The sequence below is a fragment of the Camelus dromedarius genome, chromosome 1 (assembly GCF_036321535.1).
Source record: "Camelus dromedarius isolate mCamDro1 chromosome 1, mCamDro1.pat, whole genome shotgun sequence".
Taxonomy (NCBI): Eukaryota; Metazoa; Chordata; class Mammalia; order Artiodactyla; family Camelidae; genus Camelus; species Camelus dromedarius.
Genome location: NC_087436.1, coordinates 82,200,793 through 82,221,815, shown reverse-complemented (window position 1 = coordinate 82,221,815; position 21,023 = coordinate 82,200,793). Strand labels below are relative to the sequence as shown.

The window sequence follows — 21,023 nt, the reverse complement described above, 5'->3', positions numbered from 1 at the left end:
AGACTATACAATGGAGGAAAGACAGTCTCTTCAACAAGTGGTGTTGGGAAATTTGGACAGTTACCTGTAAAAGACTGAAATTAGAACATTCTCTAATACCATATCCAAAAATAAACTCAAAATGGATTAAAGACCTAAATGTAAGACCAGATACTATGAAACTCCTAGGGGAAAACAGAGGCAAACCAAACTTTGACATAAATCACAGCAATATTTTTTTTCAAACCAGTTCCCACAGTAATGGAAATAAAAGCAAAAATAAACAAATGGGATCTAATTAAACTTAAAAGCTTTTGCCCAGCTAAGGATACCATCAACAAAATGAAAAGACAACCTACAGAATGAGAGAAAATATTTACAAATGATGAGATTGAAAAGGGACTTGTTTCCAAAATATACAAACACCTCATACATCTTAATATCAAAAAAAAAAAAAAAAAAAAAAAAAGCAACCCAATCAAAAAATGGGCAGACCTAAATAGACATCTCTCCAAAGACATCCAGGTGGCCAACAAGCACATGAAAAGATGCTCAACATCACTAACTGTTAGAGAAATGCAAATCAAAACTACAATGAGATATCACTTTACACCAGTCAGAATGGCCATCATTAAAAAAGTCCACAAACGATAACTGCTGGAGACGGTGTAGAGAAAAAGGAACCCTCCTACGCTATTGGTGAGAATGTAAACTAGTGTAGCTACTATGGAGGACAGTATGGAGGTTCCTTAAAAAACTAAAAATAGACTTACCACATGATCCAGCAATCCTGGAGGAAACTCTAACTCGAAAAGATACTAAATGTCCATCAACAGATGACTGGATAAAGAAGATGTGGTATATTTACACAATGGAATACTACTCAGACATTAAAAAAGAATAAAATAATGCCATTTGCAGCAACAATGGATGGACCTGGAGATTGTCATTCTAAGTGAAGTATGCCAGAAAGAGAAAGAAAAATACCATAGATAATTCACATGTGGAATCTTAAAAAAAAAAAAAAAAAAAAGATATATGCACCCCAATGTTTATAGCAGCACTATTTACAGTAGCCAAGACATGGAAACCTAAACGTCCATCAACAGAGGACTGGATAAGGAAGTTGTGGTATATTTACACAATAGAATACTACTCAGACATTAAAAAAGAATAAAATAATGCCATTTGCAGCAACATGGATGGACCTGGAGATTGTCATTCTAAGTGAAGTATGCCAGAAAGGGAAGGAAAAAAACCATAGATCATTCACACGTGACACCTACAGACAGAAAAAAGAAGACACTAATGAACTCATCTACAAGAGTAACAGACTCGCAGACATAGTTAAACAACCTTACAGTTACCAGAGCAGAGGAGTGGGGGAAGACAGGGTGGGGAGGGATAAATTTGGGGGTTCGAGGTTTGCAAATATTAACTACTATACATATAAATAGATAAAAAACAAATTTCTTCTATATAGCACAGAGAACTATATTCAATATCTTCTAATAATCTTTAATAAAAGGAATATGAAAAGGAATATATGTATGTATATATGTATGACTGGGACGTCATGCTGTACACCAGATCGACACATTGTAACTGACTTTACTTCAATTTTTTAAAAAAGGGGGTGTGCAGTTGTACCAGCAAGAGGAAGAACATCTCCTTCATTGAGATCAAAGGAAAGACGGAAATGGTGGGTGTGGATATGGACTTTTTTTTTTTTTTTTGAGTCATTGTAGATGGAAAGATTTCACATCTGGTGGCCACCTCCTTTGAACGGTACAAGCCAAGTTAAAGGCCTCAGATTAAGCCACGTGGCCGCCACCACCAAAAGTGAGTTGGAATCGTTTCATTTGAATCATATGTGCCACCGAACATCTGCATGATTTATCAGGTGCCGACAGGAAGGCGGGGCCAGGCAGAAAAAAGAGCGCTCTTAAGGCTTTAAATGAAAGTGTTGCTCGAAGAATCATTACTCTACAGAAAACATGCTGTGTGGCAGAAAGAGTACTGGAAGTAGAAGCCAAGGGTCCTGGTTTCGTGTTCCCAGCTCTGCCACTTACGTGCTTAAGTCATTAAAGTTCTTAAGAGACTCAGTTCCATGGCATGTAAAATGGTGATTCGTGCCAACCACCTTGTCTAACTCACCAGGCTGCTGTGACAATCAAGAGGAAACAAATAAGCAAGTGCTTTGGGAATTAAAGGGGAGGCAGGGTGGGGGAGACAGTAAAGTATTTCCGAATGCATTAAGTTTTTAAGAGTGAAATCTTTACACCAGGACTTGCCAAGCTAAGAGAAGGCTGCTCTTCAGGAATAAGCTGGAAACCCCTGTGCCATCAGACAGGGGTAGACCGCTGAGGGCAATGGTCCTCACCTTGGCAAATCAGTTTTTAAAAGCTTGACAAAACTCTCGCAAATGCTTTCTTTCCCTAGGCTTTTCATTTGTTTTAACACTCGAAAATCAATTTTTAGGGCTTTATTCACCTAGAACATCTTAACTGGGAATTCTGGGTCCCTTTGACCTGATCCCACCTACATTTCTCAAGTATGCTCCAATAAACAAAAGTATGAGGAGTCTTCCTGCCTCCCCAACAACACTGACTACTCACTTTGATAACCCTACCTTTTCCCTTACAACCCAGTACAAAGTTTAACTATGAGTACTCCTACCACCGCTTACTGAACTCTTGTTATATACCAAGCACTGTCTAAAGCACTTCAAATGAACCACCCTCAATCCAGGAGCTCCACTGTACAGAAGGACAGACTGACAACACAGCAAGGTCCAGTTCCTTTGCCTCTACCCAATCTCCTTCAACCAAAGGCCCAGCTACTCCTGCAGGATTTCTCACCGTTTCCTGCCTTCAGGTCTTTCCTCTCCCTAATCCTTTCTCTTGGAGTGCACTTTCGCTAATACCCAAAGTGCTTCAAAAGTCAACTCTAAAAAAAGGTACAGCTTCCTCTTTGCAAAGGCAGCATAACGTAGGTGTCATACGTAAGGGTATGAACTCCAGCCAGACTACCTGGATCTGGACTTCAGATCCAGCACTTAAGGCCTGGGTCAACTTGGACAAACGAATCTCTGTACCCCTGTACATCTCTCAATAAAACAGCGACAGGAATGGTGCTCACCATGTGGGATGGTTGCGAGGGTGAAATGAGTTGATATGCATAAGGCATTTAGAACAGTTCCTATCGTAAATGTACAAGAGAACGGTGTGGGCATTATGATAATTAATAGTTCCAGATTACCTTTCATACTGATTATACTTTGTATTTTTTCTGCTATGTAATAGATGTACAATGACATTGTCTCTCTCATTAGCTCCCCTTTCTATCTAGTGGGTGTTCAAACATTTGTTGACTAAAAGGGCAGAAACCTAGAATGTAAAAAGTGGATCCTTCTATGACTAAACTGTTCCTGACAGGAAAGATTTCTGAACATTTTTAAGCATGCCCAGATTATTCGGTAATAAGAAAAAATTTTTTTCATAAATTAACATGTTCTCAAGGATGAAAAGAAAAAATGTTGGAAGTAAAATAAGAAACTCTAATTACAACATAAAATTATGTTAAAAAAATTTTTTCCTTAAAATGCAATGACAAATATTTGATTTGGGGTAGAGTATTTTAAAAATTGAGCTGTAAGGAAAAGGAGAATCCGTCATGCCTGATGTTGTTTAAGAATGAGTGCAGGAAATCTGAATAGCACAGAATGCTTTCCCTTCTTAATTCATGCAGCTCAACTCCATGCTTCAGTCTTACCCAATATGAATTTTCAAAGTTCTGTTTTTTCGTAAACTGGAACAAAAGGGGACAGAGCTAGAAATAGGACCTCTAATTACTTAAATACTAAGGCCTCTAGATTAAAACATTAAACCTCAAAACCTTTCAGCCAAAGGGATTAAGGAGATTAGAATGGGTTTGACAAATTACCCCAAGACTGGGGGTGGGGGAGAAAAAGTAGGCCAAGCTTAAACAGGGGATAAAATGAAGTTCCAGAGAAATCTAAGGGGGTGTTTGTGTGTGTGGACTCCGAGCATCTGTGCAGGGAAAAAAAAATGGTCAACCTAGTGATTTCAATAATTAAAAAAGGAACAATACCCATGTAAAAATAGTTGCTTAGAAAGTTCTTGGAAAATGTGAACATGCCACAAAGTTTAACCTTGGAAAATAATGACTTTTCAAAGAGATCTTGGCAACTGGAGAGGAGAAATCCAAGGCCAAAAAATAAACTTGTTATGATAACATGAACCAGGATCCTCTGTTAAAAGGAATTCTGCTTAAATGTCTCATGAGTGTTGGTCACCTCCACCAAAACAGCCTAAATCAAAACCACCAGCTCAGTCATCAACAGGGCTCCCCTTGGAATATTTGGTTTTCTGTCCCTGAATATTATCAGTTGGCTCAAAATAAAACACAATTAATCTAGAGAAGAGCTGAAATGACTGGGTGGCTATGTGAGAGCCTGGGAGAGCGCACAGCCTGGAAAGATTCTAAAGCACTGACTGTCTCCATCTTGGCAGCAGCGCAGCATGAGGGACCCAGGGGGGATCCAATAACCCTCCACAAACATCTCAAGTGTGAAAACAACAAGGAGGAACAGGAATTTCTTATCCTGGTACCAAATGTACTTCTGGCATCTTGAGAAGGAATGGAAAGTAAAACGTACAAAGAAAACAACTCCAATGAATACCACCCAAAAAGATGTTCCAGGTTCAAGTGCAGGCTTTCTTCCTGGGCTTCTACTTAAGCAATTCAATCCTTTGCACTAACTCATTTCTAGCAATCTTGGAGCTTTTCAAAAAATTATTCTGCCTGTGTTATTTAAAATGTTTCCTTCAGAGTTCAAAGTGTTTCTTCAAACTCAAAAACTTACCAGGATCAGGAAATTAAAGGTGGCAGCTTCTACTCGGCTCTAGCTGGTGAAACTGAAAATCTGACTTTTTTCACCAGAATTTGCCAGTTTGTAAATACTGGCTTAGGGCTTAGGGGGGCGGGGGCAGAGAAAGGAAAACACTGCATACAGACAACACAAAATAGTCTGCAGGCAGGTCTAGCCCTCAGGCTGTTCGCAGCTTCTGCTCTAAAACTTCTGTCAGTCATTTGCCACTAGTTTCAAACTTCTAAATTTAAATATTTTGGGGTCTAAAATTCAGGCAGCCTGCAAGCAGATACAGGTTACTTACTACTCATTATTTCTCATAGACAGGAAGTATTCTAGCTCCAGACACACTATCATCAAGGGGATTGTGCACACAGACAACCTTTTTTGCTTGGCTATCATTTTCCTAACAAATATTTCAGGCGGGTAGGTTTGCCCAAGTTGACTGAGCTCTAGCTCATGGAATCTAACTTAACTTTGCAATCAAAGAGCTACTGTAATTAAAAGAACATTTTTAGAAAATTGAGTAAAGCTGTTAGGTAGTTGAGATAGAAATGAGCACTGGGCAGGGGGAGAGGAAGGGAAAAGGAACAACCCAGAACACAAGGAACCTGAGCTGTCAATTAACCAGAGCGCAGGGAACCTGAGCTGTCAATCAATCAATCAATCAATCAATCAATCAATCAATCAGTCAATCAGTCAATCAATCAATCAATCACAAACCCAGGATATAAAAACAGAAAAAAAGAAGGAACGGTGCCATTTTCCCTCTCTTGGACTGGCCTGCTCCCAATTCTCAGGAGTGTACTATCTTCCACTATTTTTTTTTTTACTTCACCAATAAAAATCTTGTTTATATCACACTTTATGTCTCTCGTCAAACTTTTTTTTTTGACTAAGAACTGAGGTAATTCTGATTTTCCTTTTCCCGGTAACAAAGCTAGGTAAGGCTGTATCAGAATCTTACATTCCCCAGGAGCTTGAAAATGTTGGGGGCACAAGAAAAGAAAAGAAAGGGCTGTAAAGGAAGGGCGTAATCTTGGAGGCCCCACTCCCTGATTTCTTCCCTGAGGTTCCTCTCATGTCATGCTCAGGACAAGCAGACCCATCAATTCAGCTGATCCTTCTGCCTAGGGACCCACATGGAGACTCTGGAACCACTGGGGAGGGGACCCTTTTCTGACTCCTTGTGGCCTGTTATGAGCTCATCTGGAACAGTTTTCACTTCCAGGCTCTAGAAAAAACCTTGAGAATCAAAGAGACTCAAGCCCCGCTGTATACTTCTTGAGTCAACCTGCTACGGTGGAGCCTGGAAATTTTTATCTGTAACCGTTTGTCTTTTTAACAGGCTTCCCCCAGGTGAGTCAGGCCTTGCCTCCAGGTTTCAGAGTGAACGCAAAAATTCCTTTTGATCTACAGTACTGGGCTTATAACCAAGAAAGCTTACAACCATCTCTGTGCATCACGTGGCATGAACCACTGGCACACACTGCTCTTTCTGCTTCAAATGCTGGTGCTGTTTAACTCTTAACACACCTATCACAGTCTCAGTGTTCATGTGCCTCTCAAATTCATGCTGAGATCCTAACTCCCCATGGTGATGATAAAAAGAGGTGAGGGCCTTTGGGAGATACTTAAGTCATGAGGGTAGAGCCCTGATGAATGGGATTAATGCCTTACAAGAGAAGTTCCAGAGAAGTTCCTAGCCCCTTCCACCATGTGAGGACACAGCAAGAAGGTGCCAGCTGGGAACCAGGAAGAGCGCCCTCACAAGAACATGGCCATGCTGGTGCCCTGATCTTGGACTTCCAGCCTCCAGAATGTGAGAAGTAAGATGTGTTTATAAGCCACCCAGTCTGTGGTATTTTGCACAGCAGCCCAAACGGACTGACAGTCTCTCACTTCTGTCACTTTGACCCACATTCAGGTCTCACTCAATACTTCTTCCCTAAGTGCCTACGTTCTAAACCACAATCCCTTTTATCAATCTTACAATAGTTTGTAGGTTCCTTTATAGAACCTGCCAAAGTTCTTACACACTGATCTAAGTGGTTACTGAATACTGTCAGTTTCTAACTAGATAGTTAAGGTCCAAAAGGACTGGAATCATCTGGGTTTTGACCGCCATTGTGACCCCAGCCCCAGCAAGAGGCCTGGCAGATAGTAGACGCTGTAGGTATTTTAGTTAAAAGTTGCTGAACTACTAGGAATAGACTTACCATATGACCCAGTAATCCCACTCCTGGGCACATCCAGAAGGAACCCTACTTCAAAAAGACACCTGCACCCCAATGTTCATAGCAGCACTATTTACAATAGCCAAGACATGGAAACAGCCTAAATGTCCATCAAGAGATGACTAGTTAAAGAGGTGGTATATTTATACAATGGAATACTATTCAGCCATAAAAACCGACAACATAACATCATTTGCAGCAACTTGGATGTCCCTGGAGAATGTCATTCTAAGTGAAGTAAGCAAGAAAGAGAAAGAAAAATACCACGAGATCACGCATATGTGGAATCAAAATAAAAAAAGAAGAAGAAGAAGAAAAACACAAAACAGAAACAGACTCATAGACAGAATGCAAACTTGTGGTTGCCAAGGGGGAGGGTGGTGGGAAGGGATAGACCGAGAATTCAAAATTTGTAGATACTGACAGGCATATGTAGAATAGATAAACAAGACTATACTGTATAGCACAGGGAAATAAATACAAGATCGTGTGGTAGCTCACAGTGAAAAAAAATGTGACAATGAATATACCCTATGTTCATATATAACTGAAAAATTGTGCTCTACACTGGAATTTGACACAACATTGTAAAATGACTATAACTCAATAAAAAATGTTTAGAAAAAAGTTGCTGAACTGATGATGCATATAGGAGAGCTTTACTGTATTTTAAGTGATGATCAGCACTACATACGCCATCAACACATCAAAAGTGAACCTCCTGAAGGGGCAGATCATTTCATAACAGGGAAGTTCCTCTTTTCAGGGTTTAAAATAACAAAGCTGAACTATGAAAGTAGGAAAAGACTACACACATGAATGCAAAGTGAATCACCATCACAGTTTTCCACTGCGGATTACTTCTGTTAGGTTGGCAATTTACTGAAAACGGAAGACTCAGTTTAAGAGTTGCCATGAGTCAAAGTAGTCCAACAACGAATTCACAGCTGCAGGTGAAACTTCAGTCTTGGAAATTAGGTGGAAGGATCTGGTTAACAGAAAATGTTCCCAAATGATGTCATGAGAGGCCACAAGGAAAAGAGCAACTGCTCTGCAGAAATCAGAAGCTATCAGGACTCACAGCACGACTTCCTCTGGAGGGGAATGGAGTGCGAACATATAAGGAGGTAGAAGCAGTAGCAAATTTAAATTGACGGTAAATTCTGCTAAGTTTCAGTGACTTACTCTGGTAAATTAAGATAACTGTACTATTTACATGTACACTTCAAACCCTAAGTGAAAAAAAAAAAAGCCTATATATAATTTCCCCTAATCTATAAGCAGATTCTCAAATTTCCAAGACGATTTTCAATTTCTGCTTCTGAAGACCCAGCAGGTCCTTATTTGTCCCCACCCACTGCCCTGGCCGCAGGTAAAACTGAGCCAGGGAGGGCCTTATCAGGCTCACCTGCCTAGTCCCCAAGCTTTAAATACCCACTATATGCAAACATAGCCCAAATTTATTATTCCCAGTGCAAAGATGTGATTTCTTTTGTTAGGATTTCTACTCATTGTGTGTGAAACTTACAGGACTTAAGCAGTGTTAAGTCATTCAGAATGGAGTCCCAGAGGCCAATGTGAACTTCTGTGTTAGTTGTTTTGAAAAGTCCACGGCAGGGCTGCAAGTGTTTTTGAGTAAAACCAATACACCTACTGACAGACTCCTTACAATGAGCCCACTGGGCCACACGACTTTAAGGATCTTCACTGGAGGACCTGACTTCACCTGCTGAGAGGTGTGGATCCACATTCCATGTGGATGCTACCAGAGGCTCTGTCGGCAGAGAGGACAACTTCCAGCTCACACTTGTCCCATGACCGGACTGGAGACCACTGCTCGTGCCGAGCACCTCCTTCCTGGACTTCTCCCTGGAGTGGTTCGTTACCTCCTTTCCTATTTTCCTGACTTTGACTGACCTGTGTTGTGTGCTAATTGAATGCTGGCTCCATTTCACGTATCTCCAATCTCCTGATTCTCACCCAGCCTTACCACTGGGCCCCACACAAACATCCAGTCCTAATATTTTCTCTGAGCTGGTCTGCTGCTGACGACTGCCAACTTGTCGTGTTTACCTGGAAATACAATGCCATCTCAAACTTAATATACAATCTATTCAGAGCTCTTGGATGTCCCTCCAAACCTGTTCTGCCCAGGTCAACTCCATCTCAGTAACAGGTATCATCCCACCATCCACACCTTTCAAGTAAAAAAAACAAAAATCTAAGGGCCTTTCTTGATTTCTCACTTTCTCTGGTGCCTGCGACCCACTCCCATCTCCAGTCAATCACAAAGCCCTGCCAGTCCCTTGCCCAGTATATCTGGAATCTGTCCACTTCTCACTACACCCACTGCTAGTATCCTACTCTGAGCCATCACCATTTCCCACCACCTAACTGGCCTCCCTACTTCTGCCACCCTTCACCCTCCATGTCATTTTCCACCCATGAGCCTGAACGGTCCTTTTCAAAAGAGAAAGTACATATATCACTCCCCTACTCAAGATCCTCCAACGGTCTCCATTCAAACTTAACAAGCAGAAGTAGAAAGACCAAAGAACTGAGAGTTCTAGCTCTGGCTCTGCTACCAACTAAACTGCAGCAAAATTAAGTGAGTTCACCCTCCTCTGCCTTATTTGAAAAATCAACGGGCTGCAGATTGAGCTTTAAAATTCTAACATTCTAGGTGGGGAGGGTATAGCTGAGTGGTAGAGCGCATGCTTAGCATGCACAAGGTCCTGGGTTCAATCCCTAGTACCTCCATTAAAATAAATGATTAAAAACCTACTTACCCCGTCCCCGTCAAAAACAATTAAAATTCTAACATTCTAAATCCAGTATACAATTTTACATGCCCGCCTCAGCTTATTTCATTTCCCCCTTTCAGTAAAATGCCTATTTCTTAAGTCCTGCACCTAAGCACATCCACTCCAGCCCAGGGTCCACAATCAGGAACACTCACACAGAGATGCCACAGTTTACCTCTCACTTTCGTATGTTAACTTCAGGCAGAAAAGAGGGCTAAAATGAAGCGCGGCCTTCCATGTGGGCAGGTCTGCCTCTGCTGTGGTAACTCTACAGCTGGAAGGCATCCATGTGAGACGGCGGAGTCCTGGCTATACCCTCAGAGGGGTTGTTCCAAGCTGCCTTACATCTTCCAGGTGACACAAAACTAAAACCAAATGCCCAGAGACAAACCCAGTGCAGATTTTGTGCTCTGGCCTCTACGTAGTCAGAATACTGCCCTTCGGATAAGTTTTTCTAAGATTAAGTTTTAACGGTGAGAATGGCCTCTCCTAGAAAGGAATACTATTTTTTAGGAGAACCAAGTGAAATACACAAACCAACCGCTTCCTATGAAGTGAGAGGACAGAAAGTAGCAAGGAACCCACACAGCATGGCTTAAGAACGAAGCAGCGCCGGACAGACAAGATGACTTTCCCGTTCGGGGTCATTTTCTAAAATACTGTTTGATGGAAGCAGTGGAGTAGGGGGAGCAATGAAACAAACCACAAAACCCTCACACTCAGAAAGCCAGGAAAGAAAACCTCCTCTGACTTGCCCTAGGACAAATTAAGCAAATAAAGGAAAACCACTTAGCTACCCCAACCCTCCTTCTCGGAGCTCAACCAACAGCCAACTTCCCCTTCTGCCCCGGCATTCTCTGTCCTCCGGCCCCAGTGCCACAAACAGCCAAGACATCACTAATGTGCTCCTTCATATACATATGCTCTGTGGCTAATTCCCTGCTTTTTCTGTCTCCCACCTCTACGTTTTCCTCTGATTCCCTAGAATATCAAAATTTGAGATTTTAAAAATCCAATCTACGTATTTTATAAGCCATTACAAAGCAGCCATTTTAGTGAACAGGAATGTGTCTATGTGTATGACTGAAACATTATTCTATACTCCAGAAAGTGACACAAAATTGTAAACTGACTGTACTTCAATTAAAAAACAAACCAAAAAAACATTTTATTGGGTCTCTGAACAGAAAATTAAAAGTAAGCCTGTGAAATGTGAGTTCTCACTAGAAAGAACTAGACCAAATCTAAAATCCAGCCAGCGCCAATATCCGTGCTTCCCAGATTCACTACCTCTTCATTACAAGTTCTTTGCCGAGAGCCCTCCATCTGCCCGACCCCCGAGTTTCATCCTCCCAAGGGCTTCAAGGCAGTTGGCACCTCAGCTGCCACTGGCCTGGGAACCCTGATCAGAGACCAGAGGGAGCCATTGTGTTAAAATGAATGCTGACTGCAAGCACAGGCTGAAGATGAAAAGTTCACATCTACTCAGTTGTTGATAGCAGATCAAGAAAAGCCAAGAAAACTCCATTCTCTCATCACCAAACTTACCGAGGATTTTGTTTGTTTCATATGCAAGGGCCATCTAATATAGTCCTATGTTTGAAAAATATATTAAATCTGAGGAGCTTTAAAATGTCGGAGAAATCTCAACTCATCTTTTTTCCATCAAGAAAACAAAAGTTTAACTGGGATCCTCTTGCCTAAAAGGTCTACTGGTAAACCTATTGGTGGAATTTACATGGGTCCACTGTGTTAAGGCTGACATTTGGAACTTCCTCTCTGCACCTAGTAGCAGACAGCTAATTGTTTCATGACCTCCACACTAGACTGTCATCTCCCTGGGGGAGGGGCAAGGGCTTTTTGGCACCTCACCCTATATTTATGCATATGGTTGGACATTTGGTAGACAATGCAAATATTTGCTAATTTGTCTCTAAGTTATTTTAAAGCAAATTTGAGTTGCTTAGTTTTCTTTTTAAAGAAAGAATGTTAAAATGTCCCCTTACCCTTTTTTTTTTTAAACTAGGAAAGCAGAACAGACCTTAGTTGATAAATCAAGCAAAGAAAATTCCATTAAGTTCTTTACCGTCTGAATCACAAGGTAGGCTAGCTAACTATAGGAGGAGGGAGGACCTCACTTTATTCTTCTCCATCTTCATTCTGTTCCCTATCCATCCCTACTGCCTATCACAGCCCAAAATGTTCAATAAATGGCTCACTGCAGTGAATCTGCATAACTTAACGGGGTTAAAGGGAGAGTTCTGGCGTCTTGGTCATTTCTACCATCCGCTTTACTCCCCTCCTCTAATATTTCCTCAGCCTCCAAACCTTTCCTTTTCCAAACCTCCAAACATTCTGAAGACATCTGGAGATACTCCAGCTCAGGAGCTGACTGCGGACAGAACGTTAACCTCTTCTAAACCAAAAGCTGACACCACAAAGGAATAGATTTTCCTCCTTCAAGATAAGGGTTCTTTCTGGCTAAAAGATCTTGGAGACTTCTTTTTTTCCATTCTTACGGCATTTTACTTCTAGCACTATGTAAAACTGGTATCTGGGCACAGCATTTGAGCAGTGGATATGCAAATTAGAATGTTTATCCAACAGATGTAACTAAACCACAGACTTTACCTCAACAGATTAGGGCTAAAATAAATTCACTTCAAACATTTCACTTTGCACTATTAATCCGAATTTGAGTAACTTGTGCTAAGTTAAAATTTCAGTGATAGGATGTGTGCTCTGATTCACTTCACTCAAACACCGTTTGTCAAAAGGAGCAGATAAAGGAGTTTTCCCTTTGTTTAAGAAGATAAAGTACTTTGGTTATTCGAAAAAGCCATAGCTGAGGAACATTCTGTATAATTTGTGACTCACTCTCAAATGAGAAGTCACCACAACCCTACTCTTCTTTGGTAGGTGGTAAATAAAATGTATTAGAACAGAAATTTAGTTTCAAAGTTTCTTACAATTTATAGGGAACAAATCTTTAAAAATTAATACTTGGTCTTCGACATTCTGACCTCTGACCTCGTTTTCACTTTTTTATGGTTTGGATCTGAGGAAAAACCAACTGGGGCTGAGGAAGTATTAACCACCCCCCCAAATCTGTCTTCTTTACACTGTCTTTAAAGCCAGTGTTCCCCAAAACCAAAAAAAGTCAGACAGTTCCAAACCTTCCAGAAACTGTCTCATGATAGAAATGTCTTCTGTGTTGATTGGGTTGTGGGTCGTACAGGTGTGTACATTTTTCAAAACACAGCAAACTGTTCCCATCCCACTATTTCACTGTATGTCAATTATGGCTCAATAAAAAAGATTTTTTAAAACTTTCTACATATCACATTTCAGTACCTGTCATCAGTAATCCATCTCAGACCTGAGTTTTTTGTGGGTCAACAAGATCCCAAAGCCAGAAAGGAATCTCCCTAAACAAAGGTCACTGACACCCCTGCCCCCAATTCTCTGGAAACTTCCACCTCAAATCTTTCCTCACCCTGGAATTGACCCAGATGTGAAAGATTCCACTCACCTCGACGGACTGAGAAGGCATTTTCAGCTTAGTGAGCTTGGCTTTGGCAGGCACTTTTAAGTCTGTCTTTTCAAAGGTCTGTGGCCGGTAGTCCTCTGGCAGTGGTTTCAGTTCAGGAGACTCACTAGGAGCCTGATCTTGACCATCCATGGGCCGGACATAAGCCGTGGGCTTCTGCTGCATTGCAACGCTTTTTGAGGGGAGTGGGGGTGGGGGGAAAGTCTGAGAAGGTGGCTGGGGAGGGGCTACCCCAAGGCTGGCAACCGCCACTGAACTGTCTTGTGGGGTCTCTTTATCATGGCCCTTTCCCACCGGGTCCTTGGGAGATTTGGCCGGGCAGTAGCCTTTATTGTTACTGCTACTGCTGTGAACCTTGTTGCTTCCTTGCGTCCTGGGAAGAGTCTGCTGGTTGGAATGTACAGGTGACAAGGGGGGCACTGGGGAAGGCAGAGAGGAGAACAAAGGAGAAAGCGCCCTCTCTGGAGCGGAGTCTGTCATGGAAGCACAGTGGTCTCCGTCAGCCCTGCGGTCACCTTTTTTGGGATGACCAGAGCCGTACCCCTCCTGACCAAGGCGCTCCTGAGTCAGGTGCTGGCCATCCGGTGGGCCGTAGCTTTTGACATGGAGACTCGGCATTGGTTCCATTCTTGGCTGCGCCATCTTTGGGTTACCAACAGGAAGTGGTCCGGAGGCAGGAGTGTTAACAGGCTGGTGGTGGACACTAGAGTGGAAGGAGTGGGATGGAATGCTGCTCCCCTTCTCAGGAAATAAAGGATATCTCGGCTTTGCCAACCTATTTTCGGAAGCATCCAAGCGCTGAGGGTGGGACTTGGAACTAAGGAACTCCTTCACTTCTTCATAGTTTCCCAACATGTTCTGTAATCGACTGGATAGCTCATCACCTTTATCTGTCTGCAAAAAGACAGCAGAGTTAGATACTAAGGGTGGAAAGGGGGAGGAAAACCACCATTTAATAAGCCATGTTAAGTGATGTCATTAAAAAAGAAACACCTTGATTTAATGTGAAACACAGAATTTAACGTGCAATTTTAACTCAATTCCCCTGTTCAAAAGCCTGTCATGGACAAATACTACCAAATACAGGAGACTAACATTACAAAAGAAAACCACAAACTTTGGTAATTTTGACTAGCAAGGTTCAGAGAATTTTCATATTTTGTATTCAACAATTTCTAGGATAAATTGTCCTATTTTCACAGTTGTGACCCTTGTTCAAATTCACTTTCATCTCAAAGTCAAATATGGTGATAAAATCAGACTCTCGCGCATACAAGAAATACCTTGTAGGGCTCGCCAAAGAGCGGGACCTTTTCAGAAAATGTCTCTTTCTCTTGATGAGCTTCCTGGTTGCGTCTTTCCTTCTCTTTAATTCGAAGCAGGTTTCTGTCTTCATTGTACAAGCTGCTTCAGATGCCACAAAAGAACAAAAACAAAGTTTATCAGTATCCGGGCTTTGCTGTGCATATGCGCATGTGTGAGGGAGGCAAGGACTGCTCAAGCAGCAGCAGCAACAAGGAAGCTGACTTAAAGAAAGTGTAAATCCCTTAACCCATTCCCAGATTAAATTAAGGCCTCAGTCAACTGGCCATGACCCTCCAGCCTTGGGTCTTGGCTCTGGAAACCAAAATTTTCACTCTGGGCTACTGCCTTCATGACTCAGGACTGACTCCAAACGGGACAGTCTTTTATAGGTAGTGGTGGAACCAAGACAAGATTTATAATATTTTTACTTCCAGCTTGCAAAACACAGGGTAGAGGTAGAAGCTTTTCATCTGAAGGAGTCAGCAGGATGTGAACTGTGAAAAGGCTGTTTTCCTGGATCAGTACTGTACATTTTAGAAGATTAAAATCAAAAGGCTTATTTTGTAATTAAAAGATTACCAGGCACCCAAAACAGCATTTACTTTATTTTCTGCCCACTCCACTGGAAGTGTCTTGGCATGTAAACCTGAAAAGATAATTTGTATTTCTCATTTCAGGTGTCAAGGATGGGAAAATCCAATTTTAGATACCAGCTTTATCTACTGAGAAACCTATCATCGACTTAAACAATATAAAAATGTATCCTAAATCATCAGCCCTGGCACCAAAGGAGTTAAAAATGCATCTACTGTCAAACAAATCACAAAGATGGAAACCAAAGAGCCCAGTTTTTGATATAAACTAAAAGTGGGCTTGCCTGAGGTCAGCAACTTGGGCCATGCCCTCCCAACCCCAACATGTGACATGCAAGAATAATGAAAATAAGAACCATAAGTCAACTTTTGTCCTCATAGACTTGCTTTAGGGTATCTACTGAATCCCTCCCCCCAACGTCACCACAACGTTATTTGAATAAATAAGAAAACATTCAACTGCCTCTCCAAGACTGTCTACCTTCAGAGATTCCAGCCTTGATGTCAGACACCCTCCTTCACTCCTTCCTGGCCTCTCTCCCCTCTCAGGACTTCTCTGATTTCCTCTGACAAAAGCCTGCCTGCTGGTCTCCTGCCCCCCAACCTTAAGTCTTGTCCCTATAATTTAGCATTCTTATGGAAGGAAATCTGATCTAGGACTCTGGTTTTCAGGTTACTATATCCATACTCTAAAATAACAAGCGTTCGATGGCTCTTTATTGCTGCAGAATAAACCCTAAATCCGTGCTTTGGCATTAAAATTCCCCCATAATCTAGTGCAGATCTACCCTAGAAATTACCTGTCTCCCCACAGACCTACTACATGCATTCTAACAGTCATGTCCATGCCCCAAACATCTGTGAAGGGCAGCCTCTTGCTCCAATCCCCCGACCGTAGAACCTTCTACTGAAAGATAACCAATTCTTCCAGGACCAGTTGATCTACAAAGTTCAATGCTTCTGCAAACCACCTCTATATTCCAGGCACACCAGGTGACTCCCTGCTCCCTAGTGATATCCTGGACTTGGATACTTTCATTCTAATCCCACGAATTTCCTCTGCCTCTCTCAACCACATACCTCTATCCCCAATTTTCAACTACCAGCACATCTAGGGTGATTCCAATTGCACCCACCCTAAAGGCTTCCTCAAAGCTACCAAGTATGTGCTGATTTAACATACTGATTGGTTCTCTCACCTTCTCCCCTTTCCTCTTGAATGTGAACCCCATCATAATAGAACCTCTCATATTTTTATCCTGGTGCTAATGCATGGTATTTTGAATAGGCGCAAAACATTTAAGTTTTTTAATTAAAAAACAGCCACTATCTTACAGCCTATCTTTATAAATTTACTTGTAACTTTTAAAAAAACTTAACTCCAGAATGCACATGCAAAAACAGTTTTTAAACTGTTAAAATCTGTAACCATCTAAAAAATGATTGTCTGCTATTTCCATAACCTTTCAATCTACAGGTTGAGGGTGGGGGTAATTAACTCACTAGACTGAATTCACTGGGAAGTAGTAAAGAATAATCTGCTTAGACTGTTGTATCAAAAACTTTCCCTAGATAATGGATGTCTTGGTATCAGATTTCAAGAGAACTACAAAGTGAACACTTATGTTAGTCGACATACTGGCTCTTCTATGGAGTCTTCTTTAATAACAGAGTCTGAATTGCACACGTCTCGGACATTAGACTTACTTCTGGTGGACAGCAGCACAGTGGTGACCACTCAAGAATTCCTTTCTATTGTTTTATGATTTTGGTAGTTCTTGTTGGCTCAAAAAAAAGAAAAAAAAGCCACGTAGCATTAACATCCAACCATGAGAGCCAAGTAAGAGGGTTGAGCAAGAAGTAACTTTTTCCTTCAACCGCCACTTTGTTTGCAGGAGGGGTAGGTCATACAACTGTCTTCTAAGCAACTTGAACTCTCAAGCTTCTCTTCCCCAGAGCTACCTGGTACAGGCAACCCGCGCAGAAGGGGAAGCAGCTTTGCAAGGGCATCTGCCTTGCTGTTCTCACCACAGGGGGGTTGTCCCTTGTCCGATTCTGCTGGTTACAACAGTGGGGCCTCCGCAGCTTGACTGGCTTATGAGCACTCACGGCCTGTGGCTCTGCTTTAAGAGGCAGAGCTCTGCCTGCTTCTGAGAAATTGCTACCTCTGTCTCAGAAAACGGAACCCAAATGGCAAAATCCTCAGTCATGTGAAAAGTGAGCGTGTGTAACCGTAGCACCTCAACTGTCAGACTGCTCGAGGTCCTCGCTTAATTTTCCTGTCAACAATACACGCATCTTTAAGAAAAGCTACATTGGTTTAAAATTACTAAAGTGTTTCTAAATCAATCAGCTCAGCTTCAGCTCAGCATCGATTAGGTTTCATCACACTTCTAGATTTTCTTTCCAAAATAATAAAAGCTGCTACAGAAATAACTCAATTTTACAAAATTCCAAACACTGGCTTATTGCTATGTGATTCAAAAACTGAAGTGCGGGCCTCCCACCAGGAGGAAATTCTACTAAATTAAGGATTGTGCTTAATTAAATGTTTAACCACATTAGTTTTTTTAAAAAAAAGTTAAGTAGCCACACCCAGATGTTATTGGCAGGCATGTGTAATACCATTCCAACTCTGACATGAGCTTTGAATCTATTTTTTTTTTTTTATCCACCATCACCCTTCAACTGAAAAACCCACAAGTAGTGAGGTGAGGAAAAAACATCACAAGTGTCACTGGTAGGATGAGTTTTATGAGGTCTAGACTTAGTACTAGAGAGAAACTCACTCTCACCCACACTGTCTGCTGGGCAACTCCCTCCTGGGCCTTGCTCACCAAGGCTCCTGGGCAGGGCAGAGGAAGGCAGGAGAGACAGGAAGTGACCAGTCCAAGTCCCAGGACAGCACAGGGTAAGCCGGGAGCTCTCATTCTTCTGGGCTGTCTACCTTCTCCTTGCAACTAATAGGGTTTTGCCAGCCATATGGGGTAGCTTTCTGGTTTATTAAGCTTTTTTCTTTTTTCAATTTTTGGGGGAAGTAATTAGGTTTATTTCTTTTTTAATCAAGGTGCTGGGGATTGAACCCAGGACCTCATGCATGCTAAGCTAAGCTATACCCTCCCCCTCTAGCTTTTACTTATTAAGTTTGCAATGGCTTAAGGAATGGTTTGTTAAAGTGTCAGGTAAATCTTTTCGTGATATTTTCTTTTTCTTGGTTCCATTTTGAAATCAGGGGAAGTTTACATTTAAAAAACATTAACACAATTAGTAACAGGAGTAAGCCATTGTTCAGCCTCTTACATACAAATCATTGTTTTTAAACTAAGGTGAGAGGAAGGAGAGGGTGGGTGGAAGAATTTTAAATGAGGGGATTTTAGGAAGCAATAAATGTCCTACGCGACTCATAAACTCTGTAATTACTTTTGAATAATTACAAGCTGACTACCACTTCATTTAATTAAAGGTAGCAGTTCTTCCTCTGGTATGAAGGGAAAACGCTTCCTCGCTCTCACAGGATAACCTCATCCCAACATCAGCCCCGTCACACTTTGTCACTGTTCACACAGAGTGAGTTACAGCTGGCCCTCCGTATCCCGAGACGGGGAACGCACAGATGTGGGGGGCCCACTGCACCAGGCCATTTCCCATGAGGGACTTGAGCATCCTGGAACCCACCCCCCGTGGACACCAAGGGACGACTGTACAAGTCCTCCTTCACTGATTTCTCCACAGCTCTCTGCGTTAGAAAAGAGGTCCTCAAACTTCTGTGAGCATCAGAAGCACCTAGAGGACTTGCTCAAACACAGATCACAGAGACCTGCCCCTCCCCCAAGAGTTTCTGATTCAGTGATTCTGATGTGGCACCAGAGACATACGCATGTTGAGCAAGTTTCTAGGTGGTTCTGAAGAGCACAAGGGAGCAGTCTTTGGGGGCTGCATGGACTGCTTTAGGCTGTGCCAGTAATGACAGCAAGGGTGAGAGGAGTGGCGCCAAGGAGGGCTCCCACTTAGCACCTGCTCCCCGGGGGGCACTGCTTTAGACGCAGCACATTGGTCTCCTATTTAATGCTCACAACGACTCTGAGAGAGGGAGAATATGAACTCCATTTCCCAGGTGAGAAAATAAGGCTCAGAGATTAATTTACCAGGAAATGGTAGGCCTGCAAATTCAAACACAGGTCTGCCTGGCACCAAAACTGGTGTTCTGAATCACAGTTTGGCCGGTAAAGTTCTCAGGCTGTATTAAGTAGGGCAGACAAAGGTGTGCTGGAGTGTGCTCATCCGCAATGGCTCATAATTCCTTAGTCTCAAATCATCCAGGTATAGTATCCCTGCCAGCAGAGTACCTCAGAGCCATAAACTACCTGTCTGGTTAAATGTACCCACACAGATCTGTCCCTGCCTAAGGACCCCTCTGAGAGAGAGAGACGGCTGACAACATGAAGTTGCTTGTCGAGTTATAAAAACTCTGCTACAATATTTTAGAGCCCGTTTTAAATTTACAGATTTGAGGTCACTGACCCTATAACAACCTCTGGATTCACAAGTCATCTCTAATGTGTTAAGGGGCCCTTCATATTCATTTCTTTCAAGAACAGGCTGTAAATAAACTTGCACCGAAGTGGCCATTACCCAGTAACTTCTGGCCGGCTGACCTCGAGCCATGTTCCTAGGGCCTCAGTGCCAGCTTTCTGGTCAGCCCAGGAGCCCCCATCTGGGGGGAGAAAACAAGTCACATGGTGATTTGAAGCAGCTGACTGGATACACAAACAAGTCCATGTGCTGAAGTGCCCCTGGGGGGAGGGTGCAAAGTCTGACCGTCTGACCACCCAGCAGACATCCATGAATTCCACCAAAAGTTTGCAGACATATTTTTAGATAGGGAATAACTTTAATTTGCAGTAGCCAAGCTCTTGCTTTTCGATCATAGGCCACTATCTGCAAGGTACGACGCTGATGCCTCAGAAAGATCTATGCAAAATGCATCAAACCACCTCCTCTACCACTTTTTTTTTTAATTAAGTGAACTAGAAAGACGGAATGGGGGAAACCACAGGCTTCAATTTCCAGTGCCTGGTGAGAGAGTGGCGACACGTGAGACTCACCAGCCATTACTAAGGTGGGCTGCACCACAGATGTTCTCACTGACAGAATCTGTTCCCTCCCCCTCCAACCACGTCCCCAGTCAGCGCGGGGGTGGCCTGAGCGAAGGCTGGAGAGTGGCTGGAGAGCGACAACAGGCCAGGCCAGGGTGCGCTCGCTTTGAGAGAGGTGGTGAAACTCCCGAGGAATTCAGAGCCGCCAGCCTGGTTGGCCCTGAATGCAGTCGTTCAGCCAGCCCCATGCTGGGGCCTGTCAGGGCGCATTTACTCCCACTGTTCAAGGGCTGCTCCTTGGGGGGTAGGGGCCCATGTGTTAAAACACTGTGATGAAACTTAAGAAGACTAGTTAGTGTGATTTCCCCTTTTTCTCTTTCCCTTGCACTAAAATAAGAAAGAGCACACGTGGAAGGAGGGAAGGGCAGGCCGGAGCTGGGCTTGGGACGTGGGCTGCAAGCACCTTCGCCGGCCAGAGCCCACGGGCCCTGCTGCTAATCTAGGTTAGTCATGCAGGATCGCTGAATGCCACTGGGCGCTTCCATGGCAACCCGGCCCACGGGGC

General features: G+C 42.7%; 1 protein-coding gene across 5 annotated transcripts in view; it reads right to left on the bottom strand.

The window, feature by feature from the left end:
* Positions 1-21,023, bottom strand: part of AFF1 (ALF transcription elongation factor 1) — a 173,458-nt gene that overhangs the window by 71,806 nt on the left and 80,629 nt on the right. For 3 of the 5 annotated variants that reach the window (XM_064486132.1, XM_031433559.2, XM_031433554.2), the window contains 2 exons: positions 14,748-14,871; positions 13,447-14,358 (listed from right to left, as the gene is read on the bottom strand). In XM_064486132.1, coding sequence (XP_064342202.1) covers positions 13,447-14,358; positions 14,748-14,871 — 1,036 coding nt within the window. The remainder of the gene's footprint in view (positions 1-13,446; positions 14,359-14,747; positions 14,872-21,023) is intronic. The other 2 variants (XM_064486134.1, XM_064486148.1) reach the window with 1 other exon arrangement.